Genomic DNA, 21,955 nt, shown 5'->3' with positions numbered 1-21,955 from the left:
GAGAAAAATGGTCTGAAAAGAATAATGAAATCATGGAAATGAAGCACCCCCTATCTAGACCCTATTATGTTACTTGCATCATACCTTATATTAAGTGATGCAAACATTGTCCAAATTCCTTGCAGATTTCTTGAAACTCTTTCTTAAACTCTAGTTTGTTTAATGCATAATTTTCACAGCTTAATTAAATTATGCTGGAAATTTATTCAAATGACTTCAAACATATTTTTATCACTTGATAATTTATCATAAGGGGTAATAGCATTAATAAAATTAGGACATACAGAAACAGAAAAATTGTGATCATCTTTCACTGTGAACTGTGAAATCAAGAACAATAATTTGAAACATTTTACACAAATTTGCATTTGTTCTTTATATTTGCCATGTTTAGACCAGTTTGGTCTACTAGTAGTACGTTGCATAATAGAAAATAAAAAAAATAAAATAAATTATTGGAGGATAAATGAAATATGACCTGAATCACAGAAGTAGCTCATGCATGAATAATGAATAAGGGTTTGGAAAGACTGTCTACAGAATAGAGAATGATGGACAAAAAATACCACATAAAGGGCCCAAAAAAAATATAGAAAAAAGAGAAATGGGCCAAAATAAAAAGAATAGAGAATAATGGCCAAGAAAATGAACAAGAGGGTCTCAAGAGCCTCAATCGCTCACCTGCATTTCAGAGGAGAAGATTTTTAAATGTTAGCAAACTTGATGAACAAATTGTGTAAAATTGTCTTTAAAAGGCAATAACTCCTTAAGGGGTCAATTGACAAGTATGGTCACATTAACTTTTTTGTAGATCTTACTTTGCTGAACATTATTGCTGCTTACAGTTTATATATATCTATAATAATATTCAAAATAATAGCAAAAAACTGCAAAATTTTGTTAAAACTACCAATTCGGTGGCAGCAACCCAACAATGGGTTGTTCAATTCGTCTGATAATTTCAGGGCCAGTAGATCTTGATCAATTAAACAAATTTACCCCATGTCACATTTGCTCTAAAAGATTTAGTTTTTGAGATATAAGCCAAAAACTGCATTTGACCCTTATGTTCTATTTTTAGCCGTGGCGGCCATGTTTGTCAATGGATCAAAACTTCGGATACAATTTATAAACAAGATACACTAAGGAACATTTAGTTAAAGTTTGAAGGTAATTGGCCCAGTAGTTTCAGAGGAGAAGATTTTTAAATGTTAGCAAACTTGATGAACAAATTGTGTAAAATTGGCTTTAAAGGGCAATAACTCCTTAAGGGGTCAATTGACAATTATGGTCATATTAACTTTTTTGTAGATCTTACTTTGCTGAACATTATTGCTGCTTACAGTTTATATATGTAGGACTCGGAGGTGCGATGGGGACGCTGAAGTGCGATGGTCACGCTGAAGTGCGATGGTCTACGCCGAAGTGCGATGGTCTGTTCGCTGAAGTGCGATGGTCTATATATGTCATCTGTCACAGTTCCATACTAAATGAGAAATCGTTCTCTTTAAATTTGCTGCATGTGAACATTATCCTGCGCTAACAGTTTATCTTTACTTTCTACCTCTCATCTGAGATAACTATAATTATGTCTTAAAGTATTCTCAGCTTCATGCTCTCATGAGTTCCACGTTTACCGTAATATCATAATACGGAGAGTCTGTCTGCGGAACCATATGTAGTTAGAGAATTCCAAGCTCCATCGTACGTAAAAAACAAAACTCCTGTAGATTTCAAAAATAGGATCTACTACAGAGTCTAATTTCCCCCCGTCTACTAATTATTCGCCGTTTCCGGTGGTATTAAAAATTTATTTATTTGTATTAAGGTAGAGACGGACGGGTATCACATGACCTATTATAGCACGTGCATTTTGCGTAATTAAAATCGGTTCCGATTCTTTTTTTACGCAATAGGTAGACAAGGTAAACAAAGAAAATGGCAGACGACTGCGACCGCCTTCGTGTTCGCGGTCGGTTTATTAAGAACGACAGATTCAAAAAATCTAAAAGGATGAACACTTTGAACGAGAGAGATAAATTTACTCAATGGGGAGACCATGATTACGGTACGAGGGGAGAATTGCCATTAGAACCGACAATGATTCAAGAGACACCGGTATCAGTTGAGAACATAGCCTCCAATGTTACTGTTTCAACTGATATCGGACACAGTAAAAACATCTTATGGAATGAAGGTAGGAGGGTTGTTGAGTTGGAAGTGCTAGCGGAACAACTCTTCTGCAACAGATGCAACACCCCACTCCATCTGAAGGATATAGTAGGTGAAATGAGGTAAACAATAATTTTTAGGGTGCAGGCCGTTTCGTAACCTGGTCGTTTCGTAACTAGTCGATTCGTAACTTACTATGTCCTTTCGTACCTGAGACGTTTTGTAACCTTATATCAATATATAATAACAATATGAGTCGTAGGTTTCTCATTCTGGGATAAATACACTCAAACCCAGATGTCATGTAGTACATTGTAAAGGAGGTGTGCTTTTGTTTACGGACCAACTGCTGCTGCTGCTCCGGCCAACCAGAGACATATATACACAGAGATTAGCAACTCCGTGAAATCAGAGACATATATACACATATGTCTCTGGGCCAACTAAGACTTTGTTTCATGTTTGTACCAGGGTTTTTCGGATGAAAAATCAGGCTTTATGCCAGTATAAACATGCAAACAAAGGACAACAAAGTGATGTATATGAAAGAAAGAAAAAGAATAGAGTAAGATAAAGTGTTCTAAAAAAAAAAATACTTTAACTCTGCCAACGCCGGTCCCCAGCCCTGGTGAAAAAGGAGGAGGGTTATGCAATTGTATGTAAAAGTGAAAAAAAGGAGAAAATATTTATTTTTTTCAGGTCGTGTGCCATTAATCTACTTAATCATTTTACACCTACTGTAATTACTTTTTTATTACCTGTCATTAGTTGTCATAAAACCATAAAAGCTGTCAACGAGCTAATTACCAATTCGCCAATAATTAAAAAGATTTAAGAAAGTTTTAAATTAAAAATATTACAATATTGTTATTATTAGATGAACAATTTGATCATTTTTAAATAATAACTTTAACTGTTTCATTTAAACTAATTGATTTAAACTAACACTTTATAACCATATATAATTACACCAGGTACGAAACGTCTCAGTTACAAAACAACGTAGTTACGAATCGACCAGGTTACGAAACGACATGCATTCAATTTTTAGCACCCCTTCATTTTTTACAAACTATCAAAACCATGTGAAGTTTGTAGGAATATGATTGCAATTCACTTTCAAATATGTCCTGCTGGCAGAAATCTTTACAATTTTTCTCTCAATCCAAACCCTTGTAGGAAATCAATACTAACAGGACAGCGATTGTTTCTTTGCCTATTATACATTTTAGCTCACTATGCGATATGGGTTTTACTCATTTTTGTAGGCCCTGACTCACCGATAGTTGTTAAATTCAGTGTCATTTGGTCTCTTGTTGAGATTTGTTTAGAGAGTTGTCTCATTGGAAATCATACCACATCTTATATAAATAGAATTTTGTTTCTTTTCCCTTCCCCTTATATAATGCAACCTACACAAGAAAAATGTCCCTACTCAAAAAGTTTTGTTTTGACATTCTAAATAGAAATACAAAATGTAGTTGTTTTCTTTCAAGTCTCTTGATAAATAATAAAAAATGTAAATTTCATGACATTTTTGTAAATTTCCTTTCATAAATGTTAGATAAGATATTTTTCCTACATGAACCTTCAGGTACATTTTTGTACATGTACCTACCCAGTACTTACCCACTATATAAAATTTGGGTCTAAAAAGGGGAAACAACATATATTTTAAGTTTGGCCTCACGATAAAACAAAATGATATCAGCTACCTTTCAGAAAATTAAATTTTTATCTTACAGGTACGGCTTAGGAAGTCTTTTGGAGGTGGTATGTCAGATATGCTCTGGTATGAAACTGGTATCTACAGGCAAGCGGAATGAAAAAGGAGCATTTGATATCAACTCAAAAGTTGCTCTTGGTATGTGCAAAAAGCTTTATTGTAAGAAAAAAAGTAGGAAAGTTAGATTATTAATTCTATTTTATTTATCATTCTGACACGTTTAATGTTTTTTAAAGTAGTTTCTTTCAAACTCATGACATGGGTATGGGGTGTTCAAATTTGTGTACTATGTAGTGTAATTTATTATTTACAGTGTTGCTTACACCAAGGATTGCTAATATGTCTATGGCTTACAGCGTAGCTATTACAAATCACTGCAGGGGATGTATATATTGTTCTTTCTAATTTAAAACTTGCCTAAGTAAACTAAGAAAAAGATTTTCTCATTTCCTGGGATGAAAATTTTATTTTATTTTTTTATAACACTATTTTGAATTAAGAGGGTTTTAAGCATCATTCAGAAAAGAAAAAAAAATCTTATCTTTATACCCACACTAGTTGGTAAACAGCAAACCAATAATTTATTAAAGGTGGCCTTAAATTGATTTAAGTAAGGAAGTTATAATTTCTATGTATTTCTGCTTGAATATTAAAAATGTCATAATGAACTTTGACATTGAATTTTGTGAGCTCACTAGGTTGTAGCTTTATCAATTGTCACCTGAGCTCTATTATTGAATTGTATTTAATTTAATTGATAAAGATATATATATGCAGTATGTAGGTGGTAAAAATTGATAATCATAGTAAATCATAATGATTTCAGCAATGATGCACTCTGGAATGGGTCCTGATCATGTTGTGAATTTTCTCAGCACATGTAACATACCCCCACCTGATCCCAAGACACTGAAAAAGAAGGAGAAATGTATAGCATTGTCACTTATGGATGAGGCATCTGATTCCTGTAAAACTGCTAGTACAGAAGAAAAAGCTATTTCCCCAAGTGATGAATTAGAATGCAGTTTTGATGCTGGCTGGCAAACAAGAGGCTCTGGTTGGCAATATAACAGTAACACAGGTATCATGTCAACATCAGTAATATTATAGAAATAAAAGTGGAGGAGTTTATTGATGTGTGCTCACTAGGTTACTGAATTGCATATAAACTGAATCAAGTCAGAAGGACTTTATGTAAAAATTAAAATATGCATGTTAGTCTTTAATTCTGTCAGGTTTACACATTAATAAACTCGTCCAAAATAACTATTTAGGTTCCAACTATGAAAATCATAGGTACATTTAGGTTTACCCTTGTCCCTCTGTATATCTGTCCTTTCCTTCCATTCCCAATTTAAGTTAAGTTTTTATGTTTAAGTCCATATCTCACCTACTGTACATGGTAGACCAATGATATTTGATCAATAGATATACCATATGAATAACTAGTAGTACTGCACATTGGGGTTCACTAAAAAGTAGGCCATTCTACCCTATAGTAATGTGTTGAGTATAAAAAAGAAGATGTGGTATGATTCATAATGATTGCCAATGAGACAACTCTCCACAAGAGACCAAATGACACAGAAATTAACAACTATAGGTCACTGTACAGCCTTCAACAATGAGTAAAGTCCATACCACATTGTCAGCTATTTAGGGCCCAGAAATGACAATGTAAAACAATTCAAACAAGAAAACTAATGGCCTAATTAAAGGTCCATTTCTCAGCTACTATTTTATTTCAATGAAATTTGGTAATAAGGTAGATTGTGATATTGGAACAGATACCTGACATTGGAATTTTTAGGTTTATTTGTAACTTGTGGCTAAACAGCAAAAAAAGCTAAGCAAAACTCACATTTACATCTGTGTCATATAGATAAACCTTTTAAGTTATATTTGCAAACATTATCCTTTTTTTTCTATTTTGAATATAATTATCAGAAACTGCTTTTGACCTTTTCTTATGTGACTAAAAAGGACACGGACTTCGTATATTTCAGGACATTCCAGTCTAGTTGGTGTAAAGACAGGGAAAATTCTAGACTATGATATAAGAACTAAACTTTGCAGTATATGCCAGCATCATTTGGGAAGAAAGGAAACAATTCCAAATCATCAATGCAACAGTAATTGGCAAGGTACACAAACAACAATTTTTTTAAAACGTTTTTTTCCATCAAAATCCAAAGATTTAAGGTTAATCCAGCCTTCTGTGAAAACGTCACCATATCCACAATCTGTTTTAGTTTATGCAAATTAGTCATCCAGGCAACAATAAGAATATCACAAGTCGTAACTATAGCTAGCACATACATTTGTAACAATTAATTTTTTATAGCAATCTTTCCGAATGGAGGTTGCCCTATAGTGACCAGTCTGTCCGTCTGTAACAAGTTGTGTCCCCTCTATATCTAGAAAATCATTATGATTTCATACTTGGGTTTCAGTTGACAACCCATGTCCTATGGTGAAGATTGTGTCTGCTCTATATCTTCAGAACCATTATGATTTCAAAGTTTATACTTAACATGTATATTAACCAACACCAGAGGGTGTGTCTTTATGTATGTACAACTTCCTAGGTCAAAGGTCAAGGTAAAAAAACTTTGGTTCTGTTGACAATCACATGACCATAATGGTAAAGATACAAACAAATTTCCACACATTATTCACAGCGAGGCCCACAGAGATGGCTTCCATCTCAATGAGTCTAGTTTTAATTATTACAGTTACAAAAACATAACTTTTTGTTTTGGTCCTTGAAAAAAGGACAATGATATTTGGTTTATGATTGCATAGTCATAACACCGCCTTATGGCTATGCACTTACAAATCAAGTATGTGTGTTGTGTACCACCATGACCTTTAAATTACCTTATTCTTAGACTACAATGTCAAATAATTTAGTTTTTGTCGAGCCTGCGACTTTTGTCGCAGAAAGCTCGACATAGGGATAGTGATCCGGCGGCGGCGGCGTTAGCTAACTTCTTAAAAGCTTTATATTTTAGAAGGTGGAAGGTCTGGATGCTTCATACTTTGTATATGGATGCCTTATGTTACGAATTTTCCGTCAGTCACATGTCCAATGTCCTTGACCTCATTTTCATGGTTCAGTGACTACTTGAAAAAAAAAAGTTAAGATTTTTTGTAATGTTAGATTCTCTCTTATTATAAGTAATAGGATAACTATATTTGGTATGTGCGTACCTTTCAAGTTCCTCATGCCCGTCAGACAGTTTTCACTTGACCTCAACCTCATTTCATGGATCAGTGAACAAGGTTAAGTTTTGGTGGTCAAGTCCATATCTCAGATACTATAAGCAATAGGTCTAGTATATTCGGTGTATGGAAGGACTGTAAGGTGTACATGTCCAACTGGCAGGTGTCATCTGACCTTGACCTCATTTTCATGGTTCAGTGGTTATAGTTAAGTTTTTGTGTTTTGGTCTGTTTTTCTTATACTGTATGCCATAGGTCTACTATATTTGGATTATGGAATGATTGTAAGGTGTACATGTCTAGCGGGCAGGTGTCATCTGACCTTGACCTCATTTTCATGGTTCAGTGGTCAAAGTTAAGTTTTTGAGTTTTGGTCTTTTTTTCTTATACTATATGCAATAGTTCAACTACATTTGGTATGTGCGTACCTTGCAAGGTCCTCATGCCCGTCAGACAGTTTTCACTTGACCTCGACCTCATTTCATGGATCAATGAACAAGGTTAAGTTTTGGTGGTCAAGTCCATATCTCAGATACTATAAGCAATAGGTCTAGTATATTCGGTGTATGGAAGGACTGTAAGGTGTACATGTCCAACTGGCAGGTGTCATCTGACCTTGACCTCATTTTCATGGTTCAGTGGTTATAGTTAAGTTTTTGTGTTTTGGTCTGTTTTTCTTATACTGTATGCCATAGGTCTACTATATTTGGTGTATGGAATGATTGTAAGGTGTACATGTCTAGCGGGCAGGTGTCATCTGACCTTGACCTCATTTTCATGGTTCAGTGGTCAAAGTTAAGTTTTTTGAGTTTTGGTCTTTTTTTCTAATACTATATGCAATAGTTCAACTATATTTGGTGTATGGAAATATTTTATGATCTATTTGGCAGTCACGCAGGTTTTATTTGACCTTGACCTCATTTTCAAGGTTCATTGCTCAGTGTTAAGTTTTTGTGTTTTGGTCTGTTTTTCTTAAACTATAAGCAATAGGTCAACTATATTTGTTGTATGGAAGAACTGTTAGCTGTACATGCCTGCCTAGCATGGTTCATCTGACCTTGACCTCATTTTCATGGTTCATTGGTCAATGTTTAGTTTACTTGGTTAATGTTAAGTTTATGTGACAGTTGTAATAAAGCTTTATATTTAGGACTATCAACATAATATCAATGATTAGTAAAGAAGGCGAGACATTTCAGTGTGTGCACTCTTGTGTAAGTTATAAGAAGGGAGATGAAATATGTTTCAGTCATCCAAAACAGTTCTCACGTAATTAATTGTATTAATTACAATGTCCTTTTTTGTTACAGGGTCAAGTAAAGGCATGGAGCCTGACATGGCTTTATCCATGGTTACAAGGATGGACGACAGAGGGTGCACAGTTGGCATTATTCACGCAGATAATGACTCTACAACAACATCAAGGCTGAAGCAAAAATTTGAAAAAATTAAAAAAAGAGACGACAAGAACCATGTCAAGAAAAATCTGTCGAAACAACTGTATGCAGCAGCAAATAAGTACAGAGGGCTGAAGGGGAAAGGAGTTATTCCTTACATACTTAGATGCTATATGTATGCTATAAGTTCAAAACAGTCAAAGGAGAATGAACTTTGTGAAAGATTAGACAGTATAGTTCCACACCTCTTTGGAGACCATTCAGGCTGTTCTGGGGATTGGTGCACATATTCCAAGCAACCATCAACATACAGGTTTGAATTTTTTTAAATTTGAAGGATGTTATACATATATATGAACGTTTTTTTTTAATTTTTATTACGAGTGATATATGCCAGAACAAAAGTTAAGTTTGGGAGCTGTTATTGCTATTTTAAATGCTGACAACCAGTTTTGTCATATAAATGCAGAAAAAAAAAACAATATACAATAAAACAAGTACATCCTCTCATTCTATAAAACAAACAAAAACAAAAGGTTTTTCTCCAGGTAAATACAATTATAGGATCATTAGTACCAAAATAATTTACAGACAATAAAAAGACTTGTAATGGTTAATTGAAGAACATTTTTTCCTGGAATTGAACAATAATTGTGTTGTATTTGAATACTTGCCAATGGACTATTCCATCTGTGATGTTACTATCACCAAATGAGTTTTCGGGTGACTAAAAAATGCAAGATAAAACCATCAGCAAATATTCAAATACAACACAGTTATTGTTATGCACAAGTCTTATTTTCTCAATAAATTTTTATGCCCCATTTATGGGCATTATGTTTTCTGGTCTGTCTGTGCGTCCGTTCGTCCATATGTCGGTTCGTTCGTCCGTCCGTTCGTCCTTTCGGCTGTCCCGCTTCAGGTTAAAGTGTTTGGTTGAGGTAGTTTTTGATGAAGTCCAATCAACTTGAAACTTAGTACACATGTTCCCTATGATATGATCCTTCTAATTTTAATGCCAAATTAGAGATTTTGTCCCATTTTTACGGTCCACTGAACATAGAAAATGATAGTGCGGATGGGGCATCCATGTACTTGGGACACATTCTTGTTGTTTTTATATTTTGGAAATGTCATCTGGCACAGCGCAAAAAATTTCATCCAACAGGTACATCATCAGTTTTACCCCCTGAAGATATGCGATGTTGTCCAATCAAAATCCTTGTTATAAAAAAAAATGCATTACAATACAAAATGAATAACACAGTTCGTCCTCTTTAGGAATATTCAAGCAAGCTATTTAACTAAATGGACAGGTAAATAAAATTGTACAGTATAGATCAATTTGAAACATTGCCATAAATCAACATTCATATAATGTATGACATTTCAACTATTTTCTTTGATATCATTTCAGATATAAACATCTCCCAAAAGGTGAACCATTGACAAATGAGAACCTGCGTAAGCAGTTAGAGACAGTGACAGAAAATTACAAGAAAAGATCAAGCCAACTTGTAGATTTAGGCTCAACACAGAGCAATGAAAACTTCAACAATATAGTTGCAAGCAAGGCTCCAAAAAATAGGTCAGTAACTAAAAACATTGATTATAACCTTTCAGTAACATCCCAAAATGATTCCAACATCAAACACAAAGAAAATGATTATAAACATAGCAATACAAAATAGAATTCTTTCAATTTCAAAGGGAGATGATTGCTGTTTATCTGTCATTAGAAAATTGACTATTTCAGAATTTTTTTCTCTGAAAACTGACTTAGCAGAATTCTTTTTTAAACTATGATCATTAACATATTCTTAAAAAACAATCCTTCATTTTGATATCACTGTATTAACAAAAAAATAACCAACAGTGCAAACAGTTTAACATGAATTTAAGTTTCACTTTATAAAATTAAATTTTTGATATGAGGGGGGCAGGCCTAGGAGACGACAGGTGGCAAAGGTATTGTGATTCAACTCCAAAACTTTTAAAGATATAATTTCAAAATTTTAAAAACTAATATGAGATCTTATGAAACAAAAGTGAACAATTCAAAAATGTTTGAACAGTTATTCCCCCTGAAACAGTTTTATAATAATTTTAGCTAGTTTAATCTTCTGACAGCTGCTTTACAATATTAACTGTGAAATTTCTTTTTGTAGATCATATGGTGGAACCAGCTCATTAAAAGCAAGAGTTTCAGCTGCAGTTCTTCAGAAGAATGAAGGTTATACCTGGGTTAACAAGGTATTGTGTTACAGCTTATATATTATAAATACTGTGTATTTCCTGTTTTATTTTACCCCATGTAACATAAACATAGTATAATGTTTGTGACCTGTCATTTTAGGTTTCTAAACAATAATTTGAAAACTGACACAGTGATTTTTAACCTGATTTTGGAAGGAATTATTGGTTATTAAAATGGTGATGTATGGCGGGCGGCTGGGCGGGCCTACGGGCGGCTGCCAAACAGTGTCAGCACAATAACATGAAAACGCTTTTACAAATTTTTTTCAAATTTAAATATGTTGTTTCCTGGGACTTAATGAAGGTCTAGTTCAATTTTCAAGATATAAGTATATCTCCTTTGTGTTTTAGCCATTTTTAATATCCAAAAGTGGAATTTTTAAATATTTTACTCTTGTTATCTTTTTTATGACTAAGCATAATGTCTTATCTCACAATAAAAATTGGAGTGACAGATTTATTTGAAAATTATCTATTTCCTAAGTGGTAATGATGATAAGCTATATTATTAGACATTTTGAAGTTAATTACATTATTAATTATTAATTAGATCTGGGTTATATCTTAACATATAATATCATTGGAGTGACAGATTTATTTGAAAATTTTCTGTTTCCTGATAAGATCTGTAGGACTGTATATATAAAGTTTGAAATTTACTAGTAGGACTGTATAAATGAAATTTGAAATTTACTGTTCATTATTAGACATTTTGTAGATAATTAAGTATCCCTGAACCATATATATTCTTACCCCCACCCCCCTTCAATTTGAGAATGTGCTTTTATCTTGTAAACGGTTGATATCCCCACCCCTAAACCATATATATTCTTGTATGGGACAATAAAACAAATCAAATGAAATAAAAGGCGAGTCCCCTGGGGTCACCCCACCCCATCCTGTTTAAGAACTTGTAAACCGTCGAGATCCCCACCCCTAAACCATATATATTCTTGAATGGGAAAATAAAACAAATCAAATGATATATAGTTGAAGTCCATGGGGGTCACCCCCACCCCCCTTCTTTTTGATAACTTGTTAATAGTCGAGATCCCCACCCCTAAACCATATATATTCTTGAATGGGACAATAAAACAAATCAAATGAAATTGAGATGAAATCCCCTGGGGTAACCCTCACCCCTATCTTTTTGAAAACTTGTAAACGGTCAAGATCCCCATGCGGAAACCCCCACCCCCTTCTTTTTGAAAACTTGTAAACGGTCAAGATCCCCACCCCGAAACCATATATATTCTTGAATGGGACAATAAAACAAATCAAATGAAATATAAGGCGAGTCCCCTGGGGTCACCCCCACCCACTCCTGTTTAAGAACTTGTAAATGGTCAAGATCCCTACCCCTAAACCATATATATTCTAGAATTGGACAATAAAACAAATCAAATGATATATAGGGGAAGTCCATGGGGGTCACCCCCACCCCCCTTCTTTTTGATAACTTGTAAACAGTCGAGATCCCCACCCCGAAACCATATATATTCTTGAATGGGACAATAAAACAAATCTAATGAAATAAAAGGCGAGTCCCCTGGGGTCACCCCACCCCATCCTGTTTAAGAACTTGTAAACCGTTGAGATCCCCACCCCTAAACCATATATATTCTTGAATGGGACAATAAAACAAATCAAATGAAATATAAGGCGAGTCCCCTGGGGTCACCCCCACCCCCTCCTGTTTAAGAACTTGTAAATGGTCAAGATCCCTACCCCTAAACCATATATGAACTTGTAAACGGTCGAGATCTCCACCCCTAAACCATAAAAAATAAATTCCTGTTCTTAATTTCAAGAAGATTTGAATGACATACAGGGTCAATCCATAGGCGTCACTAATGCATATCATAAACCAATTTGTACTGGACATTGCCCAATGTCAAGGGACAATGGGAATGACGAATTATTGGAGCTTTGTTTGGGATACTTCGTAACAGCATTCTGTTACAATTATTTCTTGTTACTGATAAGTTTTATAGATTTTGAAATGAAATTGTATTAATGATAAATAAAATTTTGGATTTTTTTCTTCTTTTCTTTGGTAAATTGTTTGTAGAATTTTGTGGCAAGTTTGTTTGTTATTCTGTAAAAAACATTTTCTGAATGCTATATATATTTTTTTTTTGATGGAGTAAACTCCTTTAAAAACTAAGCTTTTATTGTCTATTAATAAACATATATTTAGATTTCTGATTTTGGGCCCAGTTTTCAAGTTGGTCCAAATTAGGGTCCAAAATTAAACTGTGTTTGATTTCAACATAAATTGAATACATATAGGGTTCTTTGAAATGCTTAATCTAAACCTGTATTTCTTTTCATTATTAATAAGATAATACCACATTGAGGTCCAAAGGGTCCTAAATTACACTTTTGATTAATTTCATCAAAAATTGAATTCTTTGGTTCTTTGATATGCTGATTCTAGCAATGTTTGAGTGATAAATGATATCTAATTTTAGAGAACTTAGTCATCACTGGTTGTTGTTATTATATTATTGGTTATAATTTGAAAAATTGCATCATATCTTATTTTAGAGAACTATTTATCCAGTTTGAGTTATTTCCCTTTGCACAGAAAATATTATGGATAAAATTAACCTGTGTTTCATTTCAACACAAATTAAATATATATAGGGTTCTTTCAAATGCTGAATCTAAACCTGTATTTAAATATTAGATTTTTGGGCCCAGTTTTCAAGTTGGTCCAAATCAGGGTCCAAAATTAAACTTTGTTTGATTCAACAAAAAAATTATTTATGGGGTTCTTTGAAATGCTGAATCTAACATGTATTGAGAGATTTTGGATTGTGGGCTCCTTTATCAAGTTGGTCCACATTGAGGTCCAAAGGGTCTTAAATTAAACTTTTGTCTGATTTCATCAAAAATTGAATTCTTGGGGTTCTTTGATATGCTGATTCTAATATGTACTTAGATTTTTGCTATTTGACCATAATAGGTATTTAAATGTCCAATTTCAAGTATTTCAGTTCTTAAACCACATTCAATTTGTGTCACAAACCTATGCTGTGTCAAATATTCAATCACAATCCAAATTCAGAGCTGTTTTAAGCTTAAATGTAGTGTCCATACTTGCTCAACTGTTCAGGGTTCGACCTCTGCAGGAAAATCCGGTTTGCTGTCACTCTGACAGCCTCTTGTTGTCAAATTATATACAAAGGTGAATGACCTTACAAAGGTGATCAAGTTCAAATTGGACTTAATTGTATTTTTTTAATCAACTTTTTCTCAGCAATACTTGTCCACACCATAAATGATGTTAATTTGGTTTTTAATTGTTTGAATATAAAGCAGTGTGTGGTTGACCTTCATGTGACCTTATCCAAAGGTCGAATATAGAATTTAAAGGGAAGGTTTATGATTTTTGTCATCTAAAACATTTCTCACTAGTTTACCTTGTTTTAGGTTAACAAGAAAGCATTGCTGTCACCAGGCACAATTACTGTTAGAGTTGGACAGAGGATTGACAGAAAGAGACTCTGGCAAAAGAAGAATAGCTCCTCAGTTCATTTCAAACGTGACAGATTTAAAAGAAAGGTAAAACTTCATGGCATATAATTAGTCAATTTAGTGACAGCCATATAACAGAAAAAACAAAGGATATGGGGTATCCAGTACATGTACAACAAAAAACACACAAAAAGAAAAGGAACAGCTCTTTTATTGAGGTTCTTCATCTCAAAGTCACATTAAAGCCTCAACAGGAAGAAATATATAAGTCTCATCTCACTGCAATTTAGTGATAATTTTTAATAATACAGAAATATATGATTGAATTCTAAAATTGGAGGCATATTTAGCCTGTTTCTCAGATATGAAGTGCCTTGTTAGGTGTATCCAAAATTCTATTAACCAGTGCAGTACCCCCTCCTGTATAAATACAGGTCTATTGATCTCGCTTCCATGAAATGTTTTGAAGTGAAAATTTCAATGTGGATAGGAACGAGGGCCAAGAATAGGTGGTGTGTGTCTTATTTAGATTTTAGTATATTAACTACCTTACAATTGAAAGCATGATGTGGCATATATAAGAGAAGTTATCTCAAGAATAATTACACCACAACTTTAAAAATACAGGATAGTCCAGTCAATCTAGCATAAATTTGACCCTAACCTTAAAGTAATTGCAACTGAAGATTTTTAAGTTTTTATCTTCAGCATTATACCCAAAATATACACAGAAAAAAGTCCCATAAAATCTTACTAAAGGAAGACTAAAAAAATCACGATTTAAAATTCCTATGGAGATTTGCATTGAAAAGGGAGATAAGTCTGCAAAAAAGGCAGAAATATCAATGAAAATTGATAAAAAATTATAACTTTACCGCTTCTATTCAACAAAATGTATTGATTCTTGATATTTTAGCCGTCTTTAGAGTATAACAAACAACTCTAAAGGTGTTTTCATATCTTTTATCAAGCTACAATCTAGATTTCATAATTCATTAGTTGACCATTTATTGAATTTTTCAACATGTCAAGGTAAAGAATATCAAATTTGATAAAAATAATTCAGCATTCATTCTTCTTTTTGTTGATTAAATTTTCTTTAAACAAGGTAGATGCTGAACAAATATAATATACAGATATAAACAATACCAAATTTTCACATTTTTTTTCAAAATGGTCACAAAGCAACAAATTTGCAATTTCTTTAATGAAAAATGCACCAAAAAAAATAAAAATACCCATAACACTTCGGTTTTGTACATTTCATGAGCAGAAGATTATATAATATAGTCAAATATAAACTTATAACCCCATCTAAGTATCATCCTTTACATAAATTTTGATAAAAATCAACCAAAAACTGACAAAAGAAGACTCATTTTTGTGGAGTTATCTCCCCTTCCAATGCTAATTTCCATAGGAAATTTTAAAAAATGCTGATTTTGAGTTTTCCTCAAGTTAGATTTTATGGGACTTTTTTCTGTGTATATTTAGGGCTTAATGCTATAGATTAGAACTTAAACATTTTCTGTTGCAATTAGTTTGACTGGACTAGAAGACCAACATATTAATAAGCACAGGGACATGGTGAAACTTACATGAATTATGTTAAATTGTTAAATCTGTAAACTATAATATAAATTGCCAAAGACAATATGAATTGCAATTTGGCCAAAAATAGAGAGAAAACAAGATGATGACATTTCAAAAGAAAAATATGGTTATAAAGAGTTATATTCCCTTTATTTTACAATGTACATGTAACAACACAATTAAGGAATGACTGTAATATTTTTTCTGTCTATGAAGAAATAACATCAAAAATGTGGTGCACACTGAATAACTCGCGTAGTGGTTTATTTTAAAGTGTGCACCACATTTTTTATGTTATTTCGAATAGACAGAAAAAATATTACAGTCATTTCTTATAATTTAGTTCTAAATTCCATTTTAAACCGGAGTAAATCATGAAAAAATGTTGATGACGTCACGGTCACATGACAAAATTATGTCTATGAGCTGATAAACAAAACAATGTCAGCCAATCAGAAGACGCGTTACATCCAAAATCAAATTATTAAGGTATAAACAAAAGATTTTTCTGAATATTTTCTTTTTGTCTTTTTTTAGCATAAGAAAACTTTTCAACAAATTAAAGCAGCAGTTATAGAAGGAGAAACATATCAACCACAAATTGAAGAAAATGTGTCGGTAAGAGACATTGAAAAGATTCCAACTAAATATTCTTTGGAAGGCATAGAAGAATATGTCGTGTTTGATTTAGAAACAACTGGGTTATCAAGAACCTCTGATATAACACAAATATCAGCATATGATGGGACCAACATGCTAAATCTTTATGTGTCTCCACGACAACCTATTTCATCAAAGGCCAGTGATGTTACCGGCATTACTTTCTCTTTTGAGAGAAACCAAATGTATTGCCATGGTGTTCCAGTTGAAAGCGTATGTATAAGAAAAGCCTTACTTCAACTAATTGAAATGATACAGAAAAAATCTCGTCCTGTGCTTGTTGGTCATAACATCCATTCATATGATGTACCTGTACTAAGAAATTTGTTGCAAGAGTTTAATCTGCTGAGTTCTTTTGATAACCTTATTTATGGATGCATTGACACTTTGAAAATTGCAAAACGTGAAATACCAAAAGCTGATGTTCAAAATTATAAGCAACAAACATTAGTTCAAAAGTTTCTGGAGATTGTTTATGATGCTCATAATTCTGAGGAGGATGTAAGAAGTTTATACAAACTGTTCCATCTTAAACTGAAACAGACATGTTCTGCAAAGGATTTATTTCCGTTTAATTATTTGTCAATTGTAGAGGGTTTTTCTAGTGTCATTGTTAAAAAAGTTATTTCAAAAGACACTGCAAGGAAACTTTCCTGCACAGGTCTCAGCCTTCATCACTTGGAGCTTGCTTACAAAAGAAACAATGAAGATGGCGTAAAATCCATCATGCAGGAACATGGTTTGAAAGGGAAAACGGCAAATGTGTTCAAGAAGTTTTTTTCTGAAAAAGAGGAATAGACTGTATATGTGGTTAAAGACTGAAAATTTGATATTTATATGCTATAATTCAGTAGAAAAATTGGTTCTGCCTATCTAAAAATCTAACCCTTTGAAACAACCCTTGCTAAAAGTTGATTATGAATAAATTGAAGTTTTTACTAAAATTTGAGTAACCAAAGAGTACTTACACTTCAAATATATAAGAATTAGGGATCTGTTATAAAATTGCAGCATCCTTTAGTAATTACTCTGTCTGTACATCTGTCACAGTTTCCTATTTTGTACAATAACCCAAGTTTGCCTCGACAGATACGCAACAATAAGTATCACATGACATATAAATATTTTCCATTTAGTCAATATTTCTGAAGCCTCAAGGATTATTTCTTTTACAGATTTTTATTTTGATTGACAAATTTTTCAACAGATTTTTATGAACTTTTATACAAAAGTAGGTGCTTATGTCACAATACAAGTCAACTTAATATTAATAAAGGGGAGATAACTTCAATTCATTTACATGAACCAACATAATAAGCATTAGGCTAGGCCATAAATCAGAAATGAGGGGACTCATAAGGTTGAATAAAAGTAACAATATTGTAATGTATCAGTTCCAAAGTTTTACCATCTTGCCCTTCCCTACCTCACCCCTTTTTCCACATTTTTGTAAGATTTGTTGTAGCAATCTGATCTAAGGGCAAGACTATTGTTTTATATAAAGTTTTAATGGAATATTTTTCAGAGATTGCAGTTTTCATGAAATTGGACAAACGTTTCAGTGAGTCCCTTGGAAACTGAATCTGCCCCATATTTATTTTTTATTTTTGAGAATATACACTTTTGCAAGTTTAATCCACATTCTCATCCTGGATATGTATTGTAAATTGATGTTATATTATCATACTTCTTATATGATTTGCATATTAGGGAATACTTTGATATAATTGGTCGAGAGGACCTCGGGTAGTTGTTCTTGAAATTGTTTATTTTTCAATAGACGATGTTGACCGAACTTCTTTTTGTAATCAATGAGGCGATAGTAACACAATCCGACTCAATGTTAAAACTATTTATTTTCACTTTGCATTAATCTTTAAATTGAATACAAACACAAAAAATTCATTTGAATGAAAATAAAACTTTTTGTAGTTTATTTTTTTATCAGATAACAAATTACACGAGTACATATTTTTGCGTTAACCAACAAATAAATTCATGCGCCTGGCCAATTCAATGACACACATATACTACATGTATTGACGTATGATGATGATTACGAGTGTGGAAAAATATTTTTTTTGGTAAAAAATTAAAGAATAATATGATTAAACGCTTTTTTAAAGGAATTTATTGGTGTATAAACTGGATCAAGTCACTCGCAAATATATTTTCAGAGATTGTAGTTTTCATGAAATTGGACAAATTAAACGTTTCAGTGAGTCCCTTGGAAACTGAATCTGCCCCATATTTATTTTTTTGTTTTTGAGAATATACACTTTTGCAAGTGTCATCCACATTCTCATTCTGGATATTTTTTGTAAATTGATGTTATATTATCATAATGTTTTGATAATTACAGTGGTTTGTTTTATATCATTGAGACATGGTCCATCTAGATAAAAATCAATTGGTGTCTGTAAAATGTCTGCTCTTGAGTTTTGTTTACATTTATGAATGTGGATGGTAATTACATAAAAAAAAATGACGTAAAAATAAAATTTATTTTACATATATATATATATTCTTTTTTGCTGCATCATTATAATCATGAACAGTGATTAATGAGTATGTTGATTTTTACACTTCCAAGACTTTCACAACAATCATTCAGATCAAACATCACACTAGTCTATATAGATATAGGAAGATGTGGTATGAGTGCCAATGAGACAACTCTCCATCCAAGTTACAATTTATAAAAGTAAACCATTATAGGTCAAGGTACGGCCTTCAACACGGAGCATTGGCTCACACCGAACAGCAAGCTATAAAGGGCCCCAAAAATTACTAGTGTAAAATCATTCAAACGGGAAAACCAACGGTCTAATCTATATAAAAACGAGAAACGAGAAACACGTATGAACTACATAAACAGACGACAACTACTGTACATCAGATTCCTGACTTAGGACAGGTGTAAACATTTGCAGCGGGACTGTTTTTAGGAACGTCTGTATTGAAAAATGTACAGGAAAAATGTCGTTTTATTTTAAGGTTAATTGAAAGGATAAAATAATATTACAAAGACATGGATGCTGCAAAACCAATGCTCATTTAAGAAATAATCCCACCTTTAGTTAAGAGAGTTGAAAAAATAAGTGAAAAATTTTGATATTTTTCATGAAATATGCATAAAAGGGAGTGTGACAGGGTGTCATTCTACCCCCGTAACTTTTTATTTTCCCTGGAAACATATCTTTATTTTTTTATGACTTGTAGCATGGATATAAAGTATTTTATATACCAATTTAAAAAAAAATTCATTGACACAATTTTTTTTTTTTTTACTTTTAAAATATTTTTTTGGCAAAATTTTACACAAGCCGGCAACAGGCATATTACAAAAAAGGGTAGCCATTTTGAAAAAAATATATTTTTTTTTTAAATATTATGTCTAAAATATTTCAAAATATTCATTTATCATATTGTTAAGAGAAAAAGTAAAAAAAAATATATATGCCATTTTTGGCAGGTACCTTTATAGCTTAAAAATGGCAAAAAAATGACATTTTTAGGACTGCAAAGGGAGGTAACTTTTTCAAAGAATATTTCTAAAAATAGCCTGGAAACCTATTCTCAAATTTTGATATTTTGTTAGGTACACCCCAATGAACAATATATGGGAAATTTAAGAAAGTTCATTGGCTAGATTTTTTTGGCCTACAGTGTCCTTCTCTACCTTAATCTTAAATATGAAAAAAAACTTTCCATTTTTTTTCAGTCGCAATAAAAACCACCGACGGTGATAAGTTTATTAGGACCTTATTATATTAAAATTGAGAATGGAAATGTGGAATTGTATTTTAAACAGCTATCACATTTTTAGTCACTGGTTTTTATGGTAAATAACCGTTGCATGTGAACATGAAAAATATTGAAAATATAGTTTACGTAATCCATCGCACTTCAGCGTAACCACCATCGCACTTCGGCGTAGCTATCAACAATATAGCGTCACAATGCCACTATCGCACTTCAGCGTGATTAAAAATGCACTTCATCGTCAAACCATCGCACATCAGCGTGACCATCGCGGTTCGGAGTCCTACATATATATCTATAATAGTATTCAAAATAATAACAAAAAACTGCAAAATTTTGTTAAAACTACCAATTCGGTGGCAGCAACCCAACAATGGGTTGTTTGATTCGTCTGAAAATGTCAGAGCTGATAGATCTTGACCAACTGAACAATTTTACCCCTTGTCAGATTTGCTCTAAAAGCTTTAGTTTTTGAGATATAAGCCAAAAACTGCATTTGACCCCTATGTTCTATTTTTAGCCATGGCGGCCATGTTTGTCGATGGATCAAAACTTCGGATACAATTTATAAACTAGATACCCTAAGGAACATTTAATTAAAGTTTGAAGGTATTTGGCCCAGTAGTTTCAGAGAAGATTTTTTAAATAGTTTACGACGACAGACGATGACAGACGACGACGACGGACGACGACAGACGACAGAAGACGACAACAGACGACGACGACAGACGACGGACGACGACGGACGCCAAGTGATGGCATAAGCTCACATGGTGCCCTTCGGGCCCCGGTGAGCTAAAAATAGAGAAAAATGGCATCAAAAATAAAAAAATACAGAAATGAAGGACCACATCTAGACTGGGACACTCATTGATGCTAAATTTTTTTTCTTAGTTTAGGTTTTTTCCTTTGAAGGCTGATCAAGTAGATATATATATAATATGCATTTTGGGTCATATATTTATTATTAAAATCAATAATATATTGGAGGGTCGGTTGAGAACCAAACTTTTTCACAATGGAGTTAATTCAATTTTTCCTTTGGGAATTTCCCATTTTTATGTAGAAACATTTGGAGTATCTCCTTGTAAGGGATTCACTTAGGGGTGCTATTTTGGGTCATGACACTGACTTTAATATTCAAAGTTCTTTCTGTATCTGACTTGAATAGTCTGTCATAGTATTTTTTAGGGGTCATCCAAACCCCCTGGCTATGGGTGTTGATACAATAGCCAAGTGCTAGGGTTTCCTTGGTGGATGGTTGCTGCTTTAAGTGAAGCTTTTTAACCAAGGGTTCTTAATGGTAAATTGGAATTCATCTCAAGTCTTCCTTATCTCAAATATGACTAATTATTATCACCAAATATTTAATTGGGATGAGTAACAAGACAGGTGGCATTAGTAGAGCTGGAACTGTTTCTCATTCTGGATCATCTTAGTTCTCCCTTTGGTGTTTGGTGGGGTTCCTGTTCCTAATCTTTGATTTTCCGTGAAGTATTTTGTGGACTGCTGATGCTGGCCACCTATAATAATCTGAAAGTTCTCCTTGAATACTTAATTATGTATAACAATTTGATTAAATGAATAAATTATTCCTGAATGTTTATTATCATAAGACCATTTCACCATCATTTGGTCTGTATACTTGTGTGCAGACTTTGTAAAAACCACAAAATCA

At 33.0% G+C, this 21,955-nt stretch overlaps 1 protein-coding gene across 1 annotated transcript; it reads left to right on the top strand.

The window, feature by feature from the left end:
• Positions 1 to 1,829: 1,829 nt before the first annotated feature.
• On the top strand, positions 1,830 to 19,028 carry LOC127711467 (uncharacterized). The gene is made up of 9 exons (XM_052217537.1): positions 1,830 to 2,294; positions 3,918 to 4,036; positions 4,725 to 4,979; positions 5,905 to 6,042; positions 8,434 to 8,833; positions 9,938 to 10,108; positions 10,689 to 10,773; positions 14,215 to 14,346; positions 16,390 to 19,028. Exons 1-9 carry the CDS (start codon positions 1,939 to 1,941, stop codon positions 17,308 to 17,310), a joined length of 2,577 nt encoding a protein of 858 aa, XP_052073497.1. The 5' UTR covers positions 1,830 to 1,938; the 3' UTR covers positions 17,311 to 19,028.
• The last annotated feature ends 2,927 nt before the right edge of the window (positions 19,029 to 21,955 follow it).

The sequence above is a fragment of the Mytilus californianus genome, unplaced genomic scaffold (genome assembly GCF_021869535.1).
Source record: "Mytilus californianus isolate M0D057914Y unplaced genomic scaffold, xbMytCali1.0.p SCAF_8, whole genome shotgun sequence".
NCBI classification, from domain to species: Eukaryota; Metazoa; Mollusca; class Bivalvia; order Mytilida; family Mytilidae; genus Mytilus; species Mytilus californianus.
The sequence above is the reverse complement of the archived record's forward strand: the minus strand, read 5'-3'. Positions and strand labels throughout refer to the sequence as shown.